Raw genomic sequence first — 19,627 nt, 5'->3', positions numbered from 1 at the left:
TATGGAAGGACAAATATCATCAATGCAACTAAACTGTGTTTTTTTCCCTTTGTTGTTTCATTTTATTGTTAGAAACATGTTGGCAGAAGGCCAAGGCCCTCTAGTATCTCCATCTCTAGTTTGGGCCCTGATCCCATTTGTAAAATAAATGTGTATATTAAAGCATCTTAGATAGGAAGGAAGGTTGATATCAATGTGCACAATATAATGTAAGGATTCCATCAATAGTATAATCATTAACTAGGAGGAGAGGTATAATGAGAAAGGCCATCTGGAGCTGGTAGTTTGTTATTGAGAGTTTGTCAATAGACAAAATTTATGATTGCCCTGAACACTCCTTAGTGACCTTGCACAGAGGACTTCCATCCAGGGAAATGGTTGGCTTCTGCCTAACCTAGGTCACTGTTCCTACCTATAGGTAGGCAGAATGTTTATGGTTGTCCTGTGCCTTGTGGCACCTTTTGCTTAGCTCATTTGTATGCCCCCTTTTGGTGACCCTTGCGTAATAAAAGAAGTGAGCAATTCTGAAGTGAGTTCTGCTTTAACCCCCCTATAGACAAAACTCACTGGTTAAAGAGCCATCTGAAACTGACAGGGGGCTGCTACAATAACTAGATCTGTTCCCTCTGTAGCAGCATGCTACTGTATGATTAGATATAAGCAGAAGCTACATTAACATAAATGTGAGATATACAGTATGGCACATGAGAATCTCCAAAGAGTTTCAAATAAATAGACTAAACCTAAACACAACACATTATGCTGTTCTTCGATGCAGCCATACAAGTACATCCCTTACCATTTGGAAAATGTAATCCTCAGCTAAATGTGTTCATCCATCCCTAATTAACTTGACACACGTTTAAGCCTCATTGGATTTCTTACACATGTAATACAGTTTAAGGCCCTTCTCTGAACAGTTAAAAAGTATAATTTTAAATGAAGTAGCTTAACGGCAGCCTTCCTAAAGAATGTTATGAAGTTCAGTTCAGTAAAATGTCTATGTTGCTTTAATAATTTCATATAAATGTGACTAACCACACAAGTGTAATGCTACAATTTGTATTGTTCTTTATCCCAACAGTATGGTGCTGTTAATGTTCATATTAAATTGTAATTGACTATAACACTATATATAAACAACACTCTGCTTCATTTGGGTCTGTGATCATTCAGAGTGTACAGATGGTCTCATTTGGTTTTTATCCCTGAAGATTTTATTGCAGATTTAAAAGTATATCTGACCCTTCAGCTTTTCCAGTGCTGGAATATGAAATTCAGAGAGGTACTGAAATCTGAATTCCAGAGGTAATAGCTAATGTCATTTTCAGCTGATTTGTTCTAACTTCCTTGTGTATTTCAAAATATAATGCAGCATAAAAAATTAATTTATCTAAATGTGTATGCGTGTAGCAAGAGACAGAGATGATCTATCTATCTATCTATCTATCTATCTATCTATCTATCTATCTATCTATCATCTATCTATCTATCTATCTATCTATCTATCTATTTATCATCTATATCATCTTTCTATCATCTATCTATCTATCTATCTATTTACTATCTATCTATCTATCTATCTATCTATCTATCATCTATCTATCTATCTATCTATCTATCTATTTATCATCTATATCATCTTTCTATCATCTATCATCTATCATCTATCTATCTATCTATTATCTATCTATCTATCTATCTATCTATCTATCTATCTATCTATCTATCTATCTATTTATCATCTATATCATCTTTCTATCATCTATCTATCTATCATCTATCTATCTATCTATCTATCTATCTATCTATCTATCTATCTATCATCTATCCCCAATCATCTATAAATCCCCAATTCTTTCTTTCTTTCTTTCTTTCTTTCTTTCTTCCTTCCTTCTATCTATATATCTATCTATTGATCTATCATCTACATCATCTATCTATCTATCTATCTATCTATCTATCTATCTTCTATCTATCTATCTATCTATCTATCATCTATCTTTCATCGATCTATCATCTATCAATCAATCTATCATCATCTCTCTACAAGCAGTATTGAACATATCAACATTTTTCTCAGTAAATATAATTCTAATGGGGCTATTGACATGAAATTATGATAACAACCTATGTAATATACACACGCATACAAAGAACTCAAAACAAATAAGTACAAGTAAATTAAGTTATGTGTAGTAAGTGAAATTACACAAGAAATAAGTATTGCAAACATGACAAAAAGGAGGTGCAAACATTTCTCAACTTGTACTAGAAATTAGAAATCGTCGGACTCCATACATCTAAAATATTAGAATTCCCATGGCCAACACATCTGGCTCTTTGTAAATACTATCAGGGACCACACAGTGGGGGTCATTTATAAACACCGGGCAAATTTGCACCTGGGCAGTAACCCATAGCAACCAATCAGTGATTAGCTTTTTTCGGCCAGCTGCATGTTGAACACTGAAAGAAACAATTTGATTGGTTGCCATGGGTTACTGCCCAGGTGCAAATTTGCCCAGGGTTTATAAATGACCCCCATTGTCTTGTCTGCTTGGGAATAGCAAGGTAGAAGTAGTCCATGCTACCATTTGGTGGATCACTAACTAGAGTCCCAACAAAGGCTGCATGGGTCTCAAATTTACTGGGCCCCCTACAGCAGTCCTGTCTGTCCTTCTTGCTGCCAGACCTGAGCCTGTCTACCTTTGGACTATTCCTGTGTTCCTTGTGACTTTATTTTCTTCTAAATGGTAAAGGCAACTTAACATATGCTAAGAAGAGCACCCTTAAATTCATGTTCATGATCCATAATCTGAAATCTTGTGTTGATATCAACCTTAACTACAGATTAAGCTACATTTCCCCAGTGTTTTATGCAAATACATTGGGGACTGAGTTTACTCTTGTTCTGCTACTCATTTTGCATCAGCTGATTAAGTAATGAAATAAGAGAAGAAAGTACAGTTTAGTATAGAACATTGTGACAGTAAAAAAAATGAAATACAATTGAGATAATAAAGATGATAGGAAGTGGATTATTATATCTGACATTTTCCCTGTTGTAATACACAACCAGGGGAACAAAATCATAATAAAAACATAATGTGAGGCCACGGCTCTTCTTTAGCTTAAGAATATACAATATATACAATGCCTGTAAATACATTTTTTGCCTGTGGCTATAAGGAAGAATGCCTTACAGTCAAGCCTTGTGTTTTTATAGCCCAGTACTTTAGCCGCAAGCCAGCTTACTCCCTGGAGGAAAACAAGCAAAAGAATACATGTGCTGCCTATTCAATTTTATTAGGACTACAAAGGACAAGGCTGCGATTTTACACACAATGTATCTGTTTCTCAGTCCATTAAACTGTTAGTAGGTAATAGAATCCATTATATGCATATTGATTAATATATAACCAATACAGATGGCAAAGACATACTGTACATGTAGGTTTATATAATACAAATTTGCCCAGGTCTATTAACTTTGATAACCAGCCGCAAATTCCTTTTTATTATTCAGAGTGCACTAAACCGATGACTTCTAATTGTTTATTGGTTGTTATGGGTTATTAACTATAGCAAACATTGGTGTTGCTACTGAAAACCCCTACAGCATTAATGGGAAACAAATTATACAGAAAAAGGGGCTTTTCATCAATGATACACCAAGGGAACTATTTATTAAACTCAAGATCATGTTTGTTCTGCAATTTGAAAAAATCACAGTGAAAAATATTGTCAAGATCATATTTGCTTCTCAATCTGAGAAAATCACAACAAAAGATATTGTCTCCATTTTTTTAAAAAAAATTAAGCTTTCTGAACTTAAATGATCTTGAAAATTCAAATGAAAAAGGCGGGCAGCTAAAACGTAATGGTTTTCTCTATAAGTCAATGGGTGTTTTTTTTAACTTTTAAGCTGTTTTTTTTTTTTTTAATAACAGTCAAATTTGTAAATGTTACAGTGCAATTTGAGTTTGTTTCCCACAAAATTATATTTTTCCAGAAATACTCTAGCAATCTTAAAAAAGAAAAGGTGAGAGGACCAGTAAACAGACCCATTGTAGATTCTATCCAGAACATAGAGCACAGATGTCCATCATGATATTCCTCTGGTCCTCTAAAGTGCTTTTCCATACCTTCAACTTAATACAGACAAAGCCACTTTGGTTTGTTTGTTTGACACAGAATAACTTAACCCAGATATCCCATTTATCCCATTTAACACAGAAAATTGCATCACAGCATCCCATCTAATTTCAAGCATTCACCATTGTGAACAATGGTGCTTTGGTATGCTAATGAAAAGGTTAAATGTATTAAATGAGTTAAAATGACTTTAGATAACACAGTTTCTTCAATTAATCCCGAGTCAAGACGCATTTAACACACAAATCCAAGTGGCTTCATCTGTACATGGTATATGGAGCACTTATTTCTTTAGCAGCCCAGTCAATATGTTACATTTCTGGAGAAAGACCTTTCAAAAGACCAAGCAAAAGACCTTTCTAGAATATTGAATTTGAAAAGTTCAGCTTTATGGACCAAGAGCTGATCTGTCATCTGGCTTTTGAGCTACAATACCTTGTTGCATAGAAAACAATGATAGATGTGTTGTGCACAAGCTCTGAAAAAAATGAGATTTCCTTCCAGGTCTTTCAGTTTATCTTTTAATCAGAGTCACATATAATTGTCTTCATTCCTCTTGGAAGTGTGCAGTAGTGCACTCTCTGGGGCAGTTTTAGTGGCAAGCAAGGAATCATTTGGTCTGAAACTGTGGCTTTAAAGAACATTGATTCACAAGTCCTATTGAGGCAGATCATTCAGGAGTGGTCACAAGGAAGATGTTTCCCCTGAGGGTATTTGCTGTCTAATGTACATTGTTCCAAAACAGAATTTTGTCACATCTCAAGGAATATCAATCTGCATTAGTTAGGACTGAGGCTACAAGTATAACCATAGTGCAGCAGCCATTTGTATTAGGCTATACCCTCACATACAAGAGTCTGAGATGATTTTCATTCTCATTGCCACTTTTCTTCACTGTCACAGCAAAAGCTGAATATTTGTTTCTGAAATAAATTTCCTTAACTTTTTCCACTTCCCTCAAAGAATATCTTTTCATATTCTTCAAAGGTCATTCATGTTCTGCCAAGAAGTTCCTCCTGTGATCAAATAGTTTAATGAATGTGCCTATATTGTAACAATGGGTTTTAACAAACAAAAATATTTGACAGTTGTAATTAGTAGTTACTCGTTATAATCTATGGCCCTATGTTCTTCATATTATTGTTTCAAAAACTTGTGATACAATAGTCATGTTGCTCATTAACAAGACACAATGGACACAAATGGAAAATCAAGATGTAACTGAACAATCTTTGTCCCAAGTGCTTACAGGTTTGTCCTTGATGCGCATAATTGAAGTAATAAAATTCCTTTATTGATTTGTTTGAGAAATATACCCCTTGAGTACCAGACACACATTTCCAATTAGCCTTAACAAGCAACTGTAAGAGACCAGTTTAAAGAGATCCAGTATTACTAAACTTCTAATACTCATGAAAACAGCTAACATTTAGCAAAGCTGTGGTGACCGGTGTTAAAACCAATTTTTTTTGGCAAAGAAAAACAAATAGGAATAGTTTTCAGATTCTAAAGTAAAGCATTGCCGTGGGAGATTCAGAAAACAGGATATAAGAAAATAAATAATTCTTCATGGTAAAGTACATTCTTCCACTAGAATATCTCTGTATTGCCTCCTCCATGTGAAACCTGTAATGACTTTTAAAGTTGACACAGAACAATGGTATTAATCGTTGTCAATGATCATTGAGCTGTTCAAATAGTGTGCGATTCCATTAATCATTTCCTCATGAATGTGCGCCTTGTCTAATGTGCTTGCCTTCTTAACTGCTCTGCTGGTAGCTAAGCAAAACTACATGGTGTTCCTGTAACAATAGATTCCAGCCAAGCAAACCATTATTGTGTGTCTAAGTTCAATAATGAAGCTCAATAAGACACATTAGATGCACTTCTTTAGCTCTGCAGGTTAATCACCAAAAAGAGCAATTGTAGGTTGAGCAACTCAAAGCTGGCTAGTCTGTAATTATTAGTGAGAAACTTTTAAAGGCTATAGTGCCGTTTTGATTTAAAAACATATGCGTTTTTAGGTAGAACATTATCTGTCATTAGATTTCTTTAAGTAACATACTGTACATTACTTGGTGCACAATATGCTTCAAGCTAACTTCTTTGAAATTGCTCAGAGCACTGCTATAAGCACTTTTGCAATTTACATTTTACAGTATCTAGTCTTGAAGATATTAGCAGCTTTTAAAATTTGAAATTTAATGAAGCTGAAACAGTAAGCCACCTCCGGTTCAATTCGAACAACTGGCTACAGTCTGCTAAAAAGGAATTACATGACAAAAGGAGTGTGAAGTTACTCTGCAATTTCTCTGCTTAATCAGAGTAATTGTAATTTTATAGAATTAAAAGAAAATAATTTTCAGCCGACTGTAATAAGCCAACCAAAATGAAGAACAGGTGGTATGGTAGCATTATTTTCATTATATTACCAAAGGTATTGGCTCCATTATCCAGAAACCTGTTATCCAGAAAGCTCCAAATTACAGAAAGATCATCTCCCATAGACTCCATTTTATCCAAATAATCCTATTTTTTTAAAAAAAATCTCTTTCTCTGTAATAATAAAACAGAACCTGCTACATGATCCAAGCTAATATATAATCAATCTTTACTGAAAGCAGAACTAGCCTATTGGGTTTATTTCCGTGATTTGTTAGTTGACTTAAGGTATGAAGATCCAATATGGAAATATTGATTATCTGGAAAGGCCCAGGTCTCAAGCATTCTGGAAAACGGGTCACATTGTAGTTTAAAAAGCTATGAATATCTTGAAAACTATAAAAATTTATGTTGCAAAGGTGTTTATAGCAGTGCTCTGAGCAATTTTAGAGAAGTTGGTTTTAAGAGAAAAAGAAAGAAGTTAGGGAAAAACATTATTTGCAAAAGTGCTTTGAAGAACACTCTGAGCAATTTTATGTTTATTTGTGTTGGGAATTTTTGTTTCCATTATGTGATGGGACATTTGTAAAGTAAGCCTGCGGTTGATGGGTTCCTAAAAGTGTAGCCATGTCTGTAGGGTTACAGATCCACATATAGATGTACATAATGTGTATTTACAAGTGTAGGGTCTATTATCCATATATCCAATTGTCCCTTTTTCCTATCCTTGTTGGCACCTGCAATATTAAGTACAGTATAATCCTACTATCATACCTATCCACCTGCCAAGCTTACAAGAGTGAGAGTTTTTTTTTTATTTCAGTGAGTTTCTAGGTAATTTCTATAGTTATCAGCACATGAGTGATCTTCAAGACAGATGTGGCTGGTCCATGTCTTCTGTGAGTGTACCACTATATTATCAAAAGATACCCTAAAACTAAAACAAAATCTGCTGACCAAGGGCAAAATACATAACTGGGATGATGATTGGCTGCTCAGGTAATGAATGGGCTTTCGCTTCAACTTCGTGAAACTGAGATGGCCATGTAGGTGAAGAAATAATACTACTATTGTATTAAATCACTCTCATAATGTTGACCGGTATTTTATCCCATTGGGGTGCAGATTTTTCATAACAACATTGATACAAACATATTATCACACATTTTAGTCATGGCACATAATATAAAAGTTGTATTACAATAGTAATATAATACCATAGTAGTTATGTCTGTGACATTAGCTATAATAAATTATCTTCATTTTTTGTACATAACAGCTAATGGAAAGGATTTTTGAAAGGATTGTTGCTTCCTTATATTTAATTGAATAAATGATAGAACTGTAAATGCATTATTTATACTTAGCTTCGTCTTGGTGTAATATTTAGATTCACTGGGCCATACAGAATTTTAAATCAGCAGGCAGATTGCCGTTGCTGATTAGAATTTGTATTATGTAGAACAGATAATTAACATATTAAATACAATCAGCAAAAGACTTTATACAGAGTAGACCCAGCAAGTGAGGCAGAGAAGATATAAATATAAATATATATGTGTTTTAATATAACTTAAGCCAGTTATACATAAATAGATCTGCTCATTTGGCAAAGTCTTAGGGATTCAACAATGTGATGGGCCCAGTCAGAATTATTTGATCTTTGGGTCCCCAGCCAACAATCCAATATGCAGGCTCATTATATCAATTTGACCCTTACCCAACAGGATTTTTAATATTTTGATATCTGGTGAATCCGTGGCACATGATTAGTCATGCTGACTGTAGGTTTGCACTCATACATGGGTCCTAAAGCTACAAACCCAATGTGGAGGGGCTTAACTTGCTTATGTATGGATACTTTTTTACAGAAGGAGCACTAGCTATCCCAAATTTATACAGATTAGCTGGTCTGTCACTTTTGGGGTTTTATTCTACCTTTAATGTCACATAAAAGGATCTCTTTAGGTAGAACTTTCCCAACATCAAGCATTGGTTTAAGGAAGCTAACACGAAAAATGTACATGCTTTTGCTAATGCCTTAGCTAACAACTAATCATGTGTCTAGCCTTAATAGATAGAACTGGAACATTTGGAGACATTGTCCCTTCTATTAAAAGTGACCATAAGATCTTACCAGAAACGTTTACATCCCAAGCAACATATGATTTGAAAATTAATTTTGAATATTTCTACTTATGGATGAATACCAGATAAAACAGCCCAGAATATCAGCAGGAGATTATAGTAAAAGGAAAAGACTTTGAGCTCATTATTAAACTTAGATAAATAGTTTAGCTTGCTGTGTTAATTGCCATAAACGACACTATAAAGATCTAAAAATACTGACAAATTAACCCATCTGTGTTTTAAATATTATACTAATTAAAGGTCTCCACTATTATACCATTATGGCACATGTACTATGTTATGTAGCATTATTCTTTCTATGTAATCGATCTGTATGAGTATTATGAATATTTTAACCTTTTCTTATTTGATCAGTGTCTTAAAATAATATTAAAATAATTATTATCAGAAACCTAGGGTGTAGTGACATAAAGTCAAAAACAAGTCTCTACTTCTGTTAAATGGAAGAAATGCAAAGTGTTCATATAGGTCTCAGATCTTGATTAACTTGTATGAAGCCAGTCCCAATGAGTGTTCAGGAATATCAGCAGGGATGAAAATTGTAAGCATTGTGAGTAGCCCATGGTCCTTATGATCCATAAAACACACAACAGGTGGTAGTGCTGTATTCTTCTATCATTCTCCCAACAGTAGTCAATGTGAAGCCATGAGCAGTAATGTTGTACCTTTTATCCATTCTATGTTTCTATGAAGAAGGAGTTGTGCTTTATATGCCAAATCCAATAGAATAACTTGTTTGTCCAATGCCATAAAATGCTTTAGGATTATTTTATTGCCAATTTGTCAACTAAAAAAAGGCTCATTTAGCAATTAATTTTTTTTTGTAGCTATTGGTTCAGGTGATAGGGCTTTAAAGGGCTACATTTTCAACTGGGAGCCAAGGTGCAATATGCAAAAAACAGGTGCATACTATATGGGCCACACTTGGTCATGATGTTCTGTAAGCCTCCTCATGTGAGCTGTAGTCTCAATCTGGTACTATTTTGAGAAAAAGCTCTATAAAAAGCTATAAAGCTAGGGCATCCACAGAGCAAAACCAAGCACCACCAAGCTTTTGGATAAATGGAGTATAGGGGATTTTATTCTGAGACTGCTATGTGCCTTGTGCCATATTTTAAATCTGTTGAAAGGCAAAAAGCACAAAATGAAAACTACCCTGATATAGGCACAAGTGCTCTGTGTACGGGCCATAAGGTGATCAAATGTCGCCGACGCCCGTTAAAGTTTTTTTTTTGATGCGTGTCTTTTTGACGCACGACGCCATACAAGTCTATGGGCGTCATTTCTGCAGCGAAACAAGGCAAAAAAATTCACCCATCTCTATTGATCAATTTTACACTCTGTATGCCCCTGTACTAATGGTAGAAAAACCGTTCATAGTGTAGCAGAATTCAAAAAACAACAAAACCCTGGAGAGAGAACTGCATTTGTCGTTAGACACCAATAGATGAATGAATGAATGAATGAATGAAAACTTAAATTCATGACATGTATTATTCCCATTAGGTTCTCAATTAATTCATTAGCATAGGAGCAACTATAATGTTTGTCTTTTCTACAGTATTGTGAAACTCCATAAATCTTTGTGGCCTGTGATGTTATATTTATTCTCAGTCCACTGATGACAGTGCGCTTAGGATAACATTAGTCAAACTATCATATGGATGAATAACAGTTGTATTGTCTTGGGTATTCATTTAGCATGGTTTGCAGAAGTTATCTACAGAAGCAAGTTTAACCATTCTTTTGTCTTTTGCGCCTCTAAATATCTCTAAATAATAAGATATTCAACCTTAGTTGCATGTGTAAATATTTATGTATAAATATGCATAAACGTCTGCAGCAACATTGATGTACTAAGAGAGATTTTTCATATTCCCAATCTACTGTAATAGCTACTTATACCCCTTGTATGAAATTCTCTTTTTGTTCTTTTTGTAATTTATTCTTTAAGGGAAAACAAACACCAAAAGATTTTAAACCCAGAGAATCATGTTATGTTCTGTAATCTTTAAAATTTGAGGATGGACATAGTACATCAAGAGGGGCATAAAGTTATCATTTAAAAAAAATTGGGCATTACATTATGTGGATAGAATCTTTGTAACATTTGGAATTGGTTTTTGTAAAATCACAAGTTTCAACTGTGATCAAATTAATATTTATATTTCTTTGAGACTCTACGGTAATATGGATCAGTCTGTAGACCACTCTTACCTTTGTGAGGCGGCAACAGTAGAGAATATGATTTCTGATAAGAAAATGGAAAGCCAAAGATATTAAAATTTATAAGACACCAATTTATAAAAATTAAACAAAGCCAAGGACAATAACAATAGCTATGTGGCTGATATCCTGAGCCTTTGTGTATAAATTAGAAGTTTTGGTTAGAGAAATACAATGGGTGTAAACTGTGGTCTACTTTCTGTCTAGAGTGCAACATTGGTCACCTATCTTTTTTGTTGACATATACTATTACATTATATTTTAAGTAGTGATGGGCGAATTTGCGCCGTTTAGCTGCGCCGTTTTTTTGGCGCCGGCGATTTTTTTCTGGCGAATTTTCGCGGGCGTTTCACGAATAAATTCGCCCATCACTAATTTTAAGGTCATGATTGTTCTAATTGAACAGGTATAACATTGCACACATTTCTCAATTAACAAGTTGTATTACCTTCAAAGCTGAAAAAGGAGAAAAGGCACACAATAAATATCAGATAACAGATAAGCTGAGCAGTATACAATGGGATTCTTCAGAACTCATCTGTTATTTACTGTGTATCCTGTGCTTGAATAGCTGCCCCCGTGGCTAAATGGCAGCTTGTTTATATAAACTATAGTAGTACTTATCTGTTATCTACTGTGTATCATGTGCTTGAATAGCTGCCCCCGTGGCACTATAATAGTGTTTCAATGCAGCGCAACAGTACATTATATTATCATTGCTTTAAAACCTTTTCACTTTTTGGTATTACTGTTCCTTTAATTTATTTGTTTCCAATGTTACAATGTCTTTCAATTTGTCGGAAGTTATCTGCAATTAGTGGATACATTCTGATTTACCCTGAAGGTGTATTTCTTAGCAAGATAGAAAAGGTTGCTATAGGTGAATAATTATCAAGGGAAAGTACATAATTTATGGCACCATCTCCGGTGGCATCTCCTGCGGAACATATAGTAAAGCAAGCTACATCATTTTCTTTAATGTTGACAGTGAAATACAACAAGATACAATATAATGAGCTGCTATTTTTAGCCAGTAGTAGAACTGTTCTACTGCAGAGAATAAATTGTTTCTAATGCATCACATTTACAACACACTGAACCTTTATTTTGTTGTTAAATACTATTCTCATCATGGCCTAATGTCTTTGCTAAGGCTCATGGTTAAGATTTTACTTTCAGTTGACATATCAAGAGCCCCAAAGAAGGAAGGAAAAAGTGCAAACATTCTTTGCAGCAATTCTACTGAATAACTTCATTACAGTAAAGACATTATTGAACTCTTGTGTTCTCACGTACATCATACTGATACAGCACAATGTTATTGTACTATGTTTGTGAATGAAGACTTTTTTGCTACTTCTATTTGGTGGCCTGTTTTCTTCAAAGTGTCTATTCCTTCATGGTTTCTCTCCAACTCTTAATTACAATATGGAAAAAGTGTTTGACAGTCACTCTCCATTTTATTATTGTCTCATTAGAAAACAAATAGTACATTTTATCAAGGAAAAAAGTTGATAAACGTTGGTGCTTTCCTGTGCTAGTACAAGAAGATGGACTAAGGGGAATTCCTGATGTGAATTCAGAATTCAAATTTTCTCTAGCATTTCTTTCTAAGATAGAAAAACCAGATGTCTGGACACATTAGTCATTTAAATTTTAATGGTTTTAGGAATACAGGAATACTGTATGGAAGCATAAACAGTTTAACTAAGTAAATATATATACTGTCTGTAGGAAAATTATGAATGTTACAAAGAAAACAATACAAATAAATATCTACAAAATTTCTGTTGCTGTTCTTATATATAATTTAACAACCTGTATACAGAATGGGTCAAATTACAATGCCAGAAACCATTTACAGTACATTGTTGCTGTCTAATAGAATCTAAAAAAAAAAAGAGCAGGAAATCCTGAATGCTATATTTTTAACATATAGTCATCAATTTCTTATGAAAAAAAATTAATATTTTTTTAATTTACACATTTCTAACAGGCATTAGCTGGGAGAATTTATCATTGATCATGGACATTTTGTATATATTTGTATCCTTTTTATTTTGTCTTGAGCATGGTTTACAATAATTTTTGCATCTCAGATCGGGTAAGACCATGTGCAACAGTGAGAAAAGAATTAGTCATCAGAGCATAGACATTCAGTTTTAAAGCTTAGCTTTAGCTTTTCATGAATGCAAAAAATTTGGAAGGCAGTGTGAAAAGTGAAAAAAAAATGGTCTTGTATAATACTTGAATACAGCAGTTGGCTTGCGTTTGGTAGCTCTGTATTCATGAGAGAGAAGATATTTGAGTGTCACATTCATCCATTACCTGCCCCTTATTTTGGACATCATTCAGACTCTCAAATTAGGGGTCAGTGGTCAAAGTTCCCCAAAAACTCCCAATTTTTCAGAGTTTTCACCCGAAAACTCCAAAAACATTGTGAAATTACCGGAAACCCCCACCCATAGACTTGTATGGTGGCGCATGGACAAAAAAATTAAAATTTCGGCGACATTTCGCTGGTAGAGAATTTTTGTCGAAGCAAAATGGTTCAAATCCGCCCAACCCTAGCCCTAACCTGATATCTTTTGTTTTTATACAATGCAAGATGCAGAGTGCAATCTGACCATGAACAGTGCTTTTTAGCAAGAGAACTAATGGAGGGCTCTTACTTTTTATTGTACTTAAAACCAAGCAGGGGGGGAAACCGAACCTCTTTTTAATAAAGCATCCTATAAGTTTTAGCTGATTTGCATAATCATTATTAGTGATGGGCAAATAAATTCACCTGGCGCGAATTCACAGCGAATTTCTGAGTTTTGGCACTGGCGAATAAATTTGCAAAACTCCAGCGGAAATTCACTGGCCTCAAAAAGTTTTGAATGAATGTCCAAAAAGTTGATCACTCAAAATCGTCAAAACTATTCGGACGCCCATTGACTTTAACGCCGGCATCAAAATTGATGCGATCAGACGCGCTTCCAAAATTGACACGGGTGTCAATCATCAAGTTTCACAAATTTTCACAAATCATCTAGTTTCTCAAATTTTTCACTGTTTCGCAAATTTCGCAGGAGATTTGCGAATGTTATGGGAGAAATTCACCCATCACTGATCATCATGGGTCAGATAAAGGCATACAATTGAAGGCCTACAAGACATATATTATCATTTGCAGATACTGATGCTAAAAAGCTTTTCCCCCATAACATCGAAGATAATATGTTGAATTAGTTATTTTCCATTAATATGTGCAGCATAAAAAGTCTATGCTTCATATATATATATATATATATATATATATATATATATATATATATAAGAAATGTATTTGTAGTTTATATAGTCTACATGGCTTTTATTCGTTTTTTTTATAGAAAAATAAATACCAAATGCATTTCTATGTAAGATATATCATACTGATTTTTACATACTCATTTTGATCAATAATAATACATCTGTTTCATTCTTGTCATCAACTTGACTGTTATGTGCCTGTACACTTAAAAAAATATTTACACACAAAGGTGGTGTTGCAAAATAGGTTTTTTATGTAAATAATTCATTTATCATACACAAGTACAATTTAAGAGTATATATCGAAGTTAAATTTGAAAAAAAACAATGATTGTCAAATACTTACCACCAATTTGTAACCATATTATGTAAGCAATACAAGGAAGCAGATACTCTTGCCAAAAAGTGAGAATTACCCCAACATTTCGGCGTAACATTTTCAAGGGGTTTTCACTTCCTTGTATTGCTTACATAATATGGTTACAAATTGGTGGCATGTATTTGACAATCATTACTGTTTTTTTTACCACCTTTGTGTGTAAATATTTTTTTAAGTGTGCAGGCCCATAACAGTAGATTAGTATTTTAGAAACACCACGTGGGTGTATTTCTGGGATTTTTTTCACTTTATGTCTATTGATATATTCTGATACAATTTTACCTATACAGTAGTGCCCTCCATTTATCTATTCTTGTCATTGACACAGAGAAAAGTAATGTGTTCAAATTGTATGCACTTATTGATTTATTGATGAAAAGTGATATCCCTGTTGGTCTACATAATTATCTGTTCATTTTTTTACAGGCACAATAATTGTGGACAGTATGCAAATCAAAGGGACAGCAGGAGTTCCAGATGCCACTATAGAACTTTCCTTGAAAGATAATACTGACTTCTGGGTCATTTTAGAGGCAAAAACACAAAGGCTATACCTTAACAGTACTGGAAGAGTTCTGGACAGAGATGTAAGTTTATTTGTTTATCTGTTTCAAAGCTTCAATTTGGCATTTTGCTTTTTTTTCAGAATTTTTTTTTCACACAGGAAACAGAGAAAAAACCCTCCATTGACTCATTTAATACAATGAAAAATGCTAATAAAAATGCCAATTGACTCCAATTTATTTGGTGCTAGCAAAAGAAAAACAAGAAAAAACACTATTGACTCTGCATTTGGCTTTTAATAAACTGTATTGCCCATTGACACAAGAAAAACACTGCAAAAACCTGTCCATTGCCTCCAGTGCATTTGGCAAAGTTTCACTCATCACTATTGTACACCTTTTACATTTGTAGGTTTTAAGAATATCACAATTAACAGATTTATCACAGGTTCAAAGCAAATGCAGCAAATGTAGATATCACATTGGATATAGTCTGGATATAGTATAGTATAGATGGGCGAATTTAAATTCCCAAATTTCTCGCGAAATTTGCAAAACGGCAAAAAACTCGCAAAACGTGAATTTTGATGCCGGCGTCAAAATATATTTGCCGTCGGCATCGAAACTGTCGCTGGCGGCAAAATTCACATTTGCGAGTTTTTCGCCATTTCACAAATTTCGCGGGAAAATTTGCAAATTTAAATTTGCCCATCACTAAATAAGACCCTTCAGCCTTATTTTCATATTGACACTGGCGACAATTCTGATGCACATTAAAGTCAAAGGGCGCCTAGAATTTTCACAGCGAATTTCCATGTTTCGCCACTGGCGAATACATTTGAGAAATTGACGCAAAAATTCGCCAGCAAAAATTATGCCCATAGACTCCAATGGGTGAAAAATTGTTTGTGCCTCAAATAAAATGTGATGCCCATAGACCTTAATGCATTTTGTCGACTTTACAGCATTTCGAAAAAAAATTGCGAAACAGGTCAGATTTGCCCATCACTTCTGAGAATATATGTTCTGATCATACTTACATCAGGCTGTGTAATACATCATTTAAGTCATTAAGAATCTGACTGTGTCATATGCTATTTCAGCCACATTTTATAAACCTTGTGCTATATACTGTGAATTTATGATATTTCTTCAAATTCATAAATCTTATTCTAAATTATTACTCGTAATTATGATTGCAATTTATTTTGCTAATTAGTCCTGGTAATTTCATAGTTGCATCCTCTTTACAAAGGTTTTTTGATAATGCCATTTACAGCTAACCCTTTTAATTTAGAACTTTTTACCTTCGTCTTGACAATAGTTTGCTCCCACACACTTTTTATATGAAATCAGATGCCCAATTTAGAATTGGCCCTAAAAAAAATGTTTAATTAATGAGTGATTATAATTTAAACGCTGAAGCATTATTAACATATACCATGTATATTCAGGAGATTTCAAGGCCACCATCTGCTGTCAGTTAATGGTAATTATTTACTGTATCATCTATAGCTGAAGTGGCAATTTGTTAGAAATATAAATAAGAAAAAAAGAAGATTCTATAATTTATTTATAGCTCTTATTTATTCATAATTCAGCAAACCCACTGAAAATATTTTGTCCTTTGCAATAGGAATTGTACAAGACTGATCCTCACTATTAGCTATAAAGTATATTTTTCTTTCAACTACATTTGAGAAAAAATGGCCATTGACGCTAATACATTTGGTGGCCAATTTATTAAAGGTTGAATTTTAGTGGTTTTTGAAGTTTTTGAAACCACAACTAAACTCACGTTCTCTAAAATCACAAATACCATGGAATGTATTAAAAAATTACAATAAAAAAAGTAAGAGCAAAAAAAAGTGCTACAAAAATGTGAATACCTCCAAAACCTCCAAAAAAACTTGTTGTTCTGACAATGCGTAGCAAAAAAAAAAATCGGAAAACGTCTAAAATTCTGAATTTATTCAAAATAGTCCAATCAGATCAGTGCAGCACCCATTGAAATCTATAGGCATTCGACAACTTTTACTCTCAAATTTAACTTTTTAAGAAATACAGTAAAACCACAGATTTTTCAAGATTCGTTTAAAAAATGAATTACAATGCAGTTTGCAAAATGTATGTGTGTTTTGCCATTTCAAACTGAACAGGCCAGTTTCATTCATCATCACTAATACTGGGACAGTAGTAGTTGTCAATGTTAGCTCCAGACCAAAAAACCCATAGTAAATAAACAGACAGTAGATGCTGGCTGGTTGCTGGTGAAACAAGCTAGGCACTGTATTATTGCAGCCCTAACGTCATTTCTACAAATCCTTTTCTGCCCTGATGAGGTCAGAATTAAAGTTCCCTATAACATTCATACACATTATTGTCAATTTATTCCAGAGTCAGTCAACCTGTCTGTATGGTATTGATGAGTGGGGCATAACTGGTACATCCAGAAGAAACCTATGCAGACAAAGGGAAAACAAACACATTCGTTTATGAATACACAGACATATAAAATAGAGTGAAAACACAACAATAACTTTTTATCATTTTATTTCTTTTGAATTATTCATCATGTAAAATCATGAATATACTGATTTTATGCAATATTTCAAAGAGAAAGCCTACTAGTGTGGAACAGTCTTTGCTTTATGCATGAAGTGCAATTTATAGCTTGGAAATCACAGTGCCTTTGCCTTTGGCTACCAATACAAACTCTCACTTCAATTAATTATTGATTGTTAAATACTGTTTCTTTTGCTTTTTGGAATAACTATATATATATATATATATATATATATATATATATATATATATATATATATATATATATATATATATATATATATATATATATATATATATATATATATATGTAATTCTGAAAATACCTATTTTTAAAAATGTTATTTTGATTTGTAAAATGATTGCTTTTGTAGAAATGCTACTTAACCTTGAGAGAATACCACATTAAATCTAATGGTAGAACTTCATCATGTATTAATGCAATTTTGTTTTTTTATTTTTATGTATATATATATATATATTGCAGTTTATTGGTAGCACCTGGGTAATTGCAACGCAATGGTGTGCGGAGGACTTGTGGACCGCGTGTGTGTGTATATATATATATATATGTAGTTGACTATATATATATATATATATATATATATATATATATATATATATATATATATATATATATATATAAATACATATTTAAATATGTAGTCTTGTTTGTAGGTATCGGCACTCACGAAAATTGCAAAAATTATGCCTGGGTGCAAGCATCAAATATCAGTATCCACATAGTCCATAGAAGAAGCACTCATAGGTCTTATGGCAAAAAATACAAAGTCTTTAATATAGGCACACAAAAACTAACGTTTCGGCTGGAACAACAGCCTTTTATACATATTTAAATATATAAATTCAGAAACAAATAATTTACAGTTTATTTTTAATTCACATTTTACATTAAATGGAAAATATAATTTGAACCTCTCATATGCCTAACATACTAACATACCCGTACTAACATTTTCATTAAAATAGTAAACGTTTTTAATAGTATTACTGAGTAAGAATGCAGTAAGAAATTTGCTGAGAGGAAATCTCTGATACACTACACATTAACAGAAGGATAGTAAGCCTTTCGGACAAGAAGCAGTTGATGGCCAAGGGAGGGGTACAGTAAGGTACTCGATGAGTAAGAGTGGGAGATGATCTGGAGCAGGAGTTGGCAAAAAAAGCAGTACAGTATGATGTTGGTTGCAGTGAAGAGATAGCGGACAACAAATTGGAGAAGGAGAGGTGGGCAAAGAAAGTGGACAAACTGGAGAAGATAAAGCAAGAGAAGAAGCAGGGCAGACTGAGCAACAATGCGTAAGCCAGTAAAAATTTAGGAGAAGCATTTAAATCAAGTAGAGTTCATTCATCTTTGATTTGCTGGCTCTAAATAGTCACTGAGACTGCTTGGATTTAGCTGAGACAATTGGGAGTTTAAAAAACAAATTCACCAGGAGTCTTCTGGCTGCCTTCCTGGACCAGTAGTTAGGGAAGGGCAGTCACTAACTGGGAGGTCCATTTTTCAAGTCCCAGAAGAACACTACATTTTCTATTTCCTTTTAAGAAAAAAATTAAAGATAGTTACAATCATTATATATTTTAAGCTTGCAGAAAGAGATCACCGACTAGTGGTTGAAACTTGCGGGTGCCCAGATTGAGGCTGCAGTGTGGCAGAGCCACACTCATAGTTGGGAGTATTCCTGGCATTCAGCTTTGCACAATATGCAGGTGCTCTAAAAATACTTGATGATAATAATAATAATCAGGAATGAAAATAACCTGGAGTGACTCCATTATCAGGGGTTCAGGACAATGCTATTGCCCCACTTCTGGGGTTGAAACTGGAGAGCTGGCTTTGAACATGAATGAAGTTGAACAGCTAGTACTGGATATGAAAAAAGCTTTGGAGGTTGGGATATTGTTTCAGAAAAGTAGAACACATGAAGAAATAAGAATGAGATGG

The 19,627-nt window shown here is 33.8% G+C and overlaps 1 protein-coding gene across 4 annotated transcripts in view; it reads left to right on the top strand.

Moving 5' to 3' along the window:
- LOC108697174 (protocadherin-15) overlaps nt 1-19,627 on the top strand; it is a 404,849-nt gene that overhangs the window by 81,227 nt on the left and 303,995 nt on the right. For all 4 annotated transcript variants that reach the window (XM_041570856.1, XM_041570857.1, XM_041570855.1 and 1 more), the window contains one exon: nt 15,020-15,180. In XM_041570856.1, coding sequence (XP_041426790.1) covers nt 15,020-15,180 — 161 coding nt within the window. The remainder of the gene's footprint in view (nt 1-15,019; nt 15,181-19,627) is intronic.

The sequence above is a fragment of the Xenopus laevis genome, chromosome 7S (assembly GCF_017654675.1).
Source record: "Xenopus laevis strain J_2021 chromosome 7S, Xenopus_laevis_v10.1, whole genome shotgun sequence".
Taxonomy (NCBI): Eukaryota; Metazoa; Chordata; class Amphibia; order Anura; family Pipidae; genus Xenopus; species Xenopus laevis.
The sequence above is the reverse complement of the archived record's forward strand: the minus strand, read 5'-3'. Positions and strand labels throughout refer to the sequence as shown.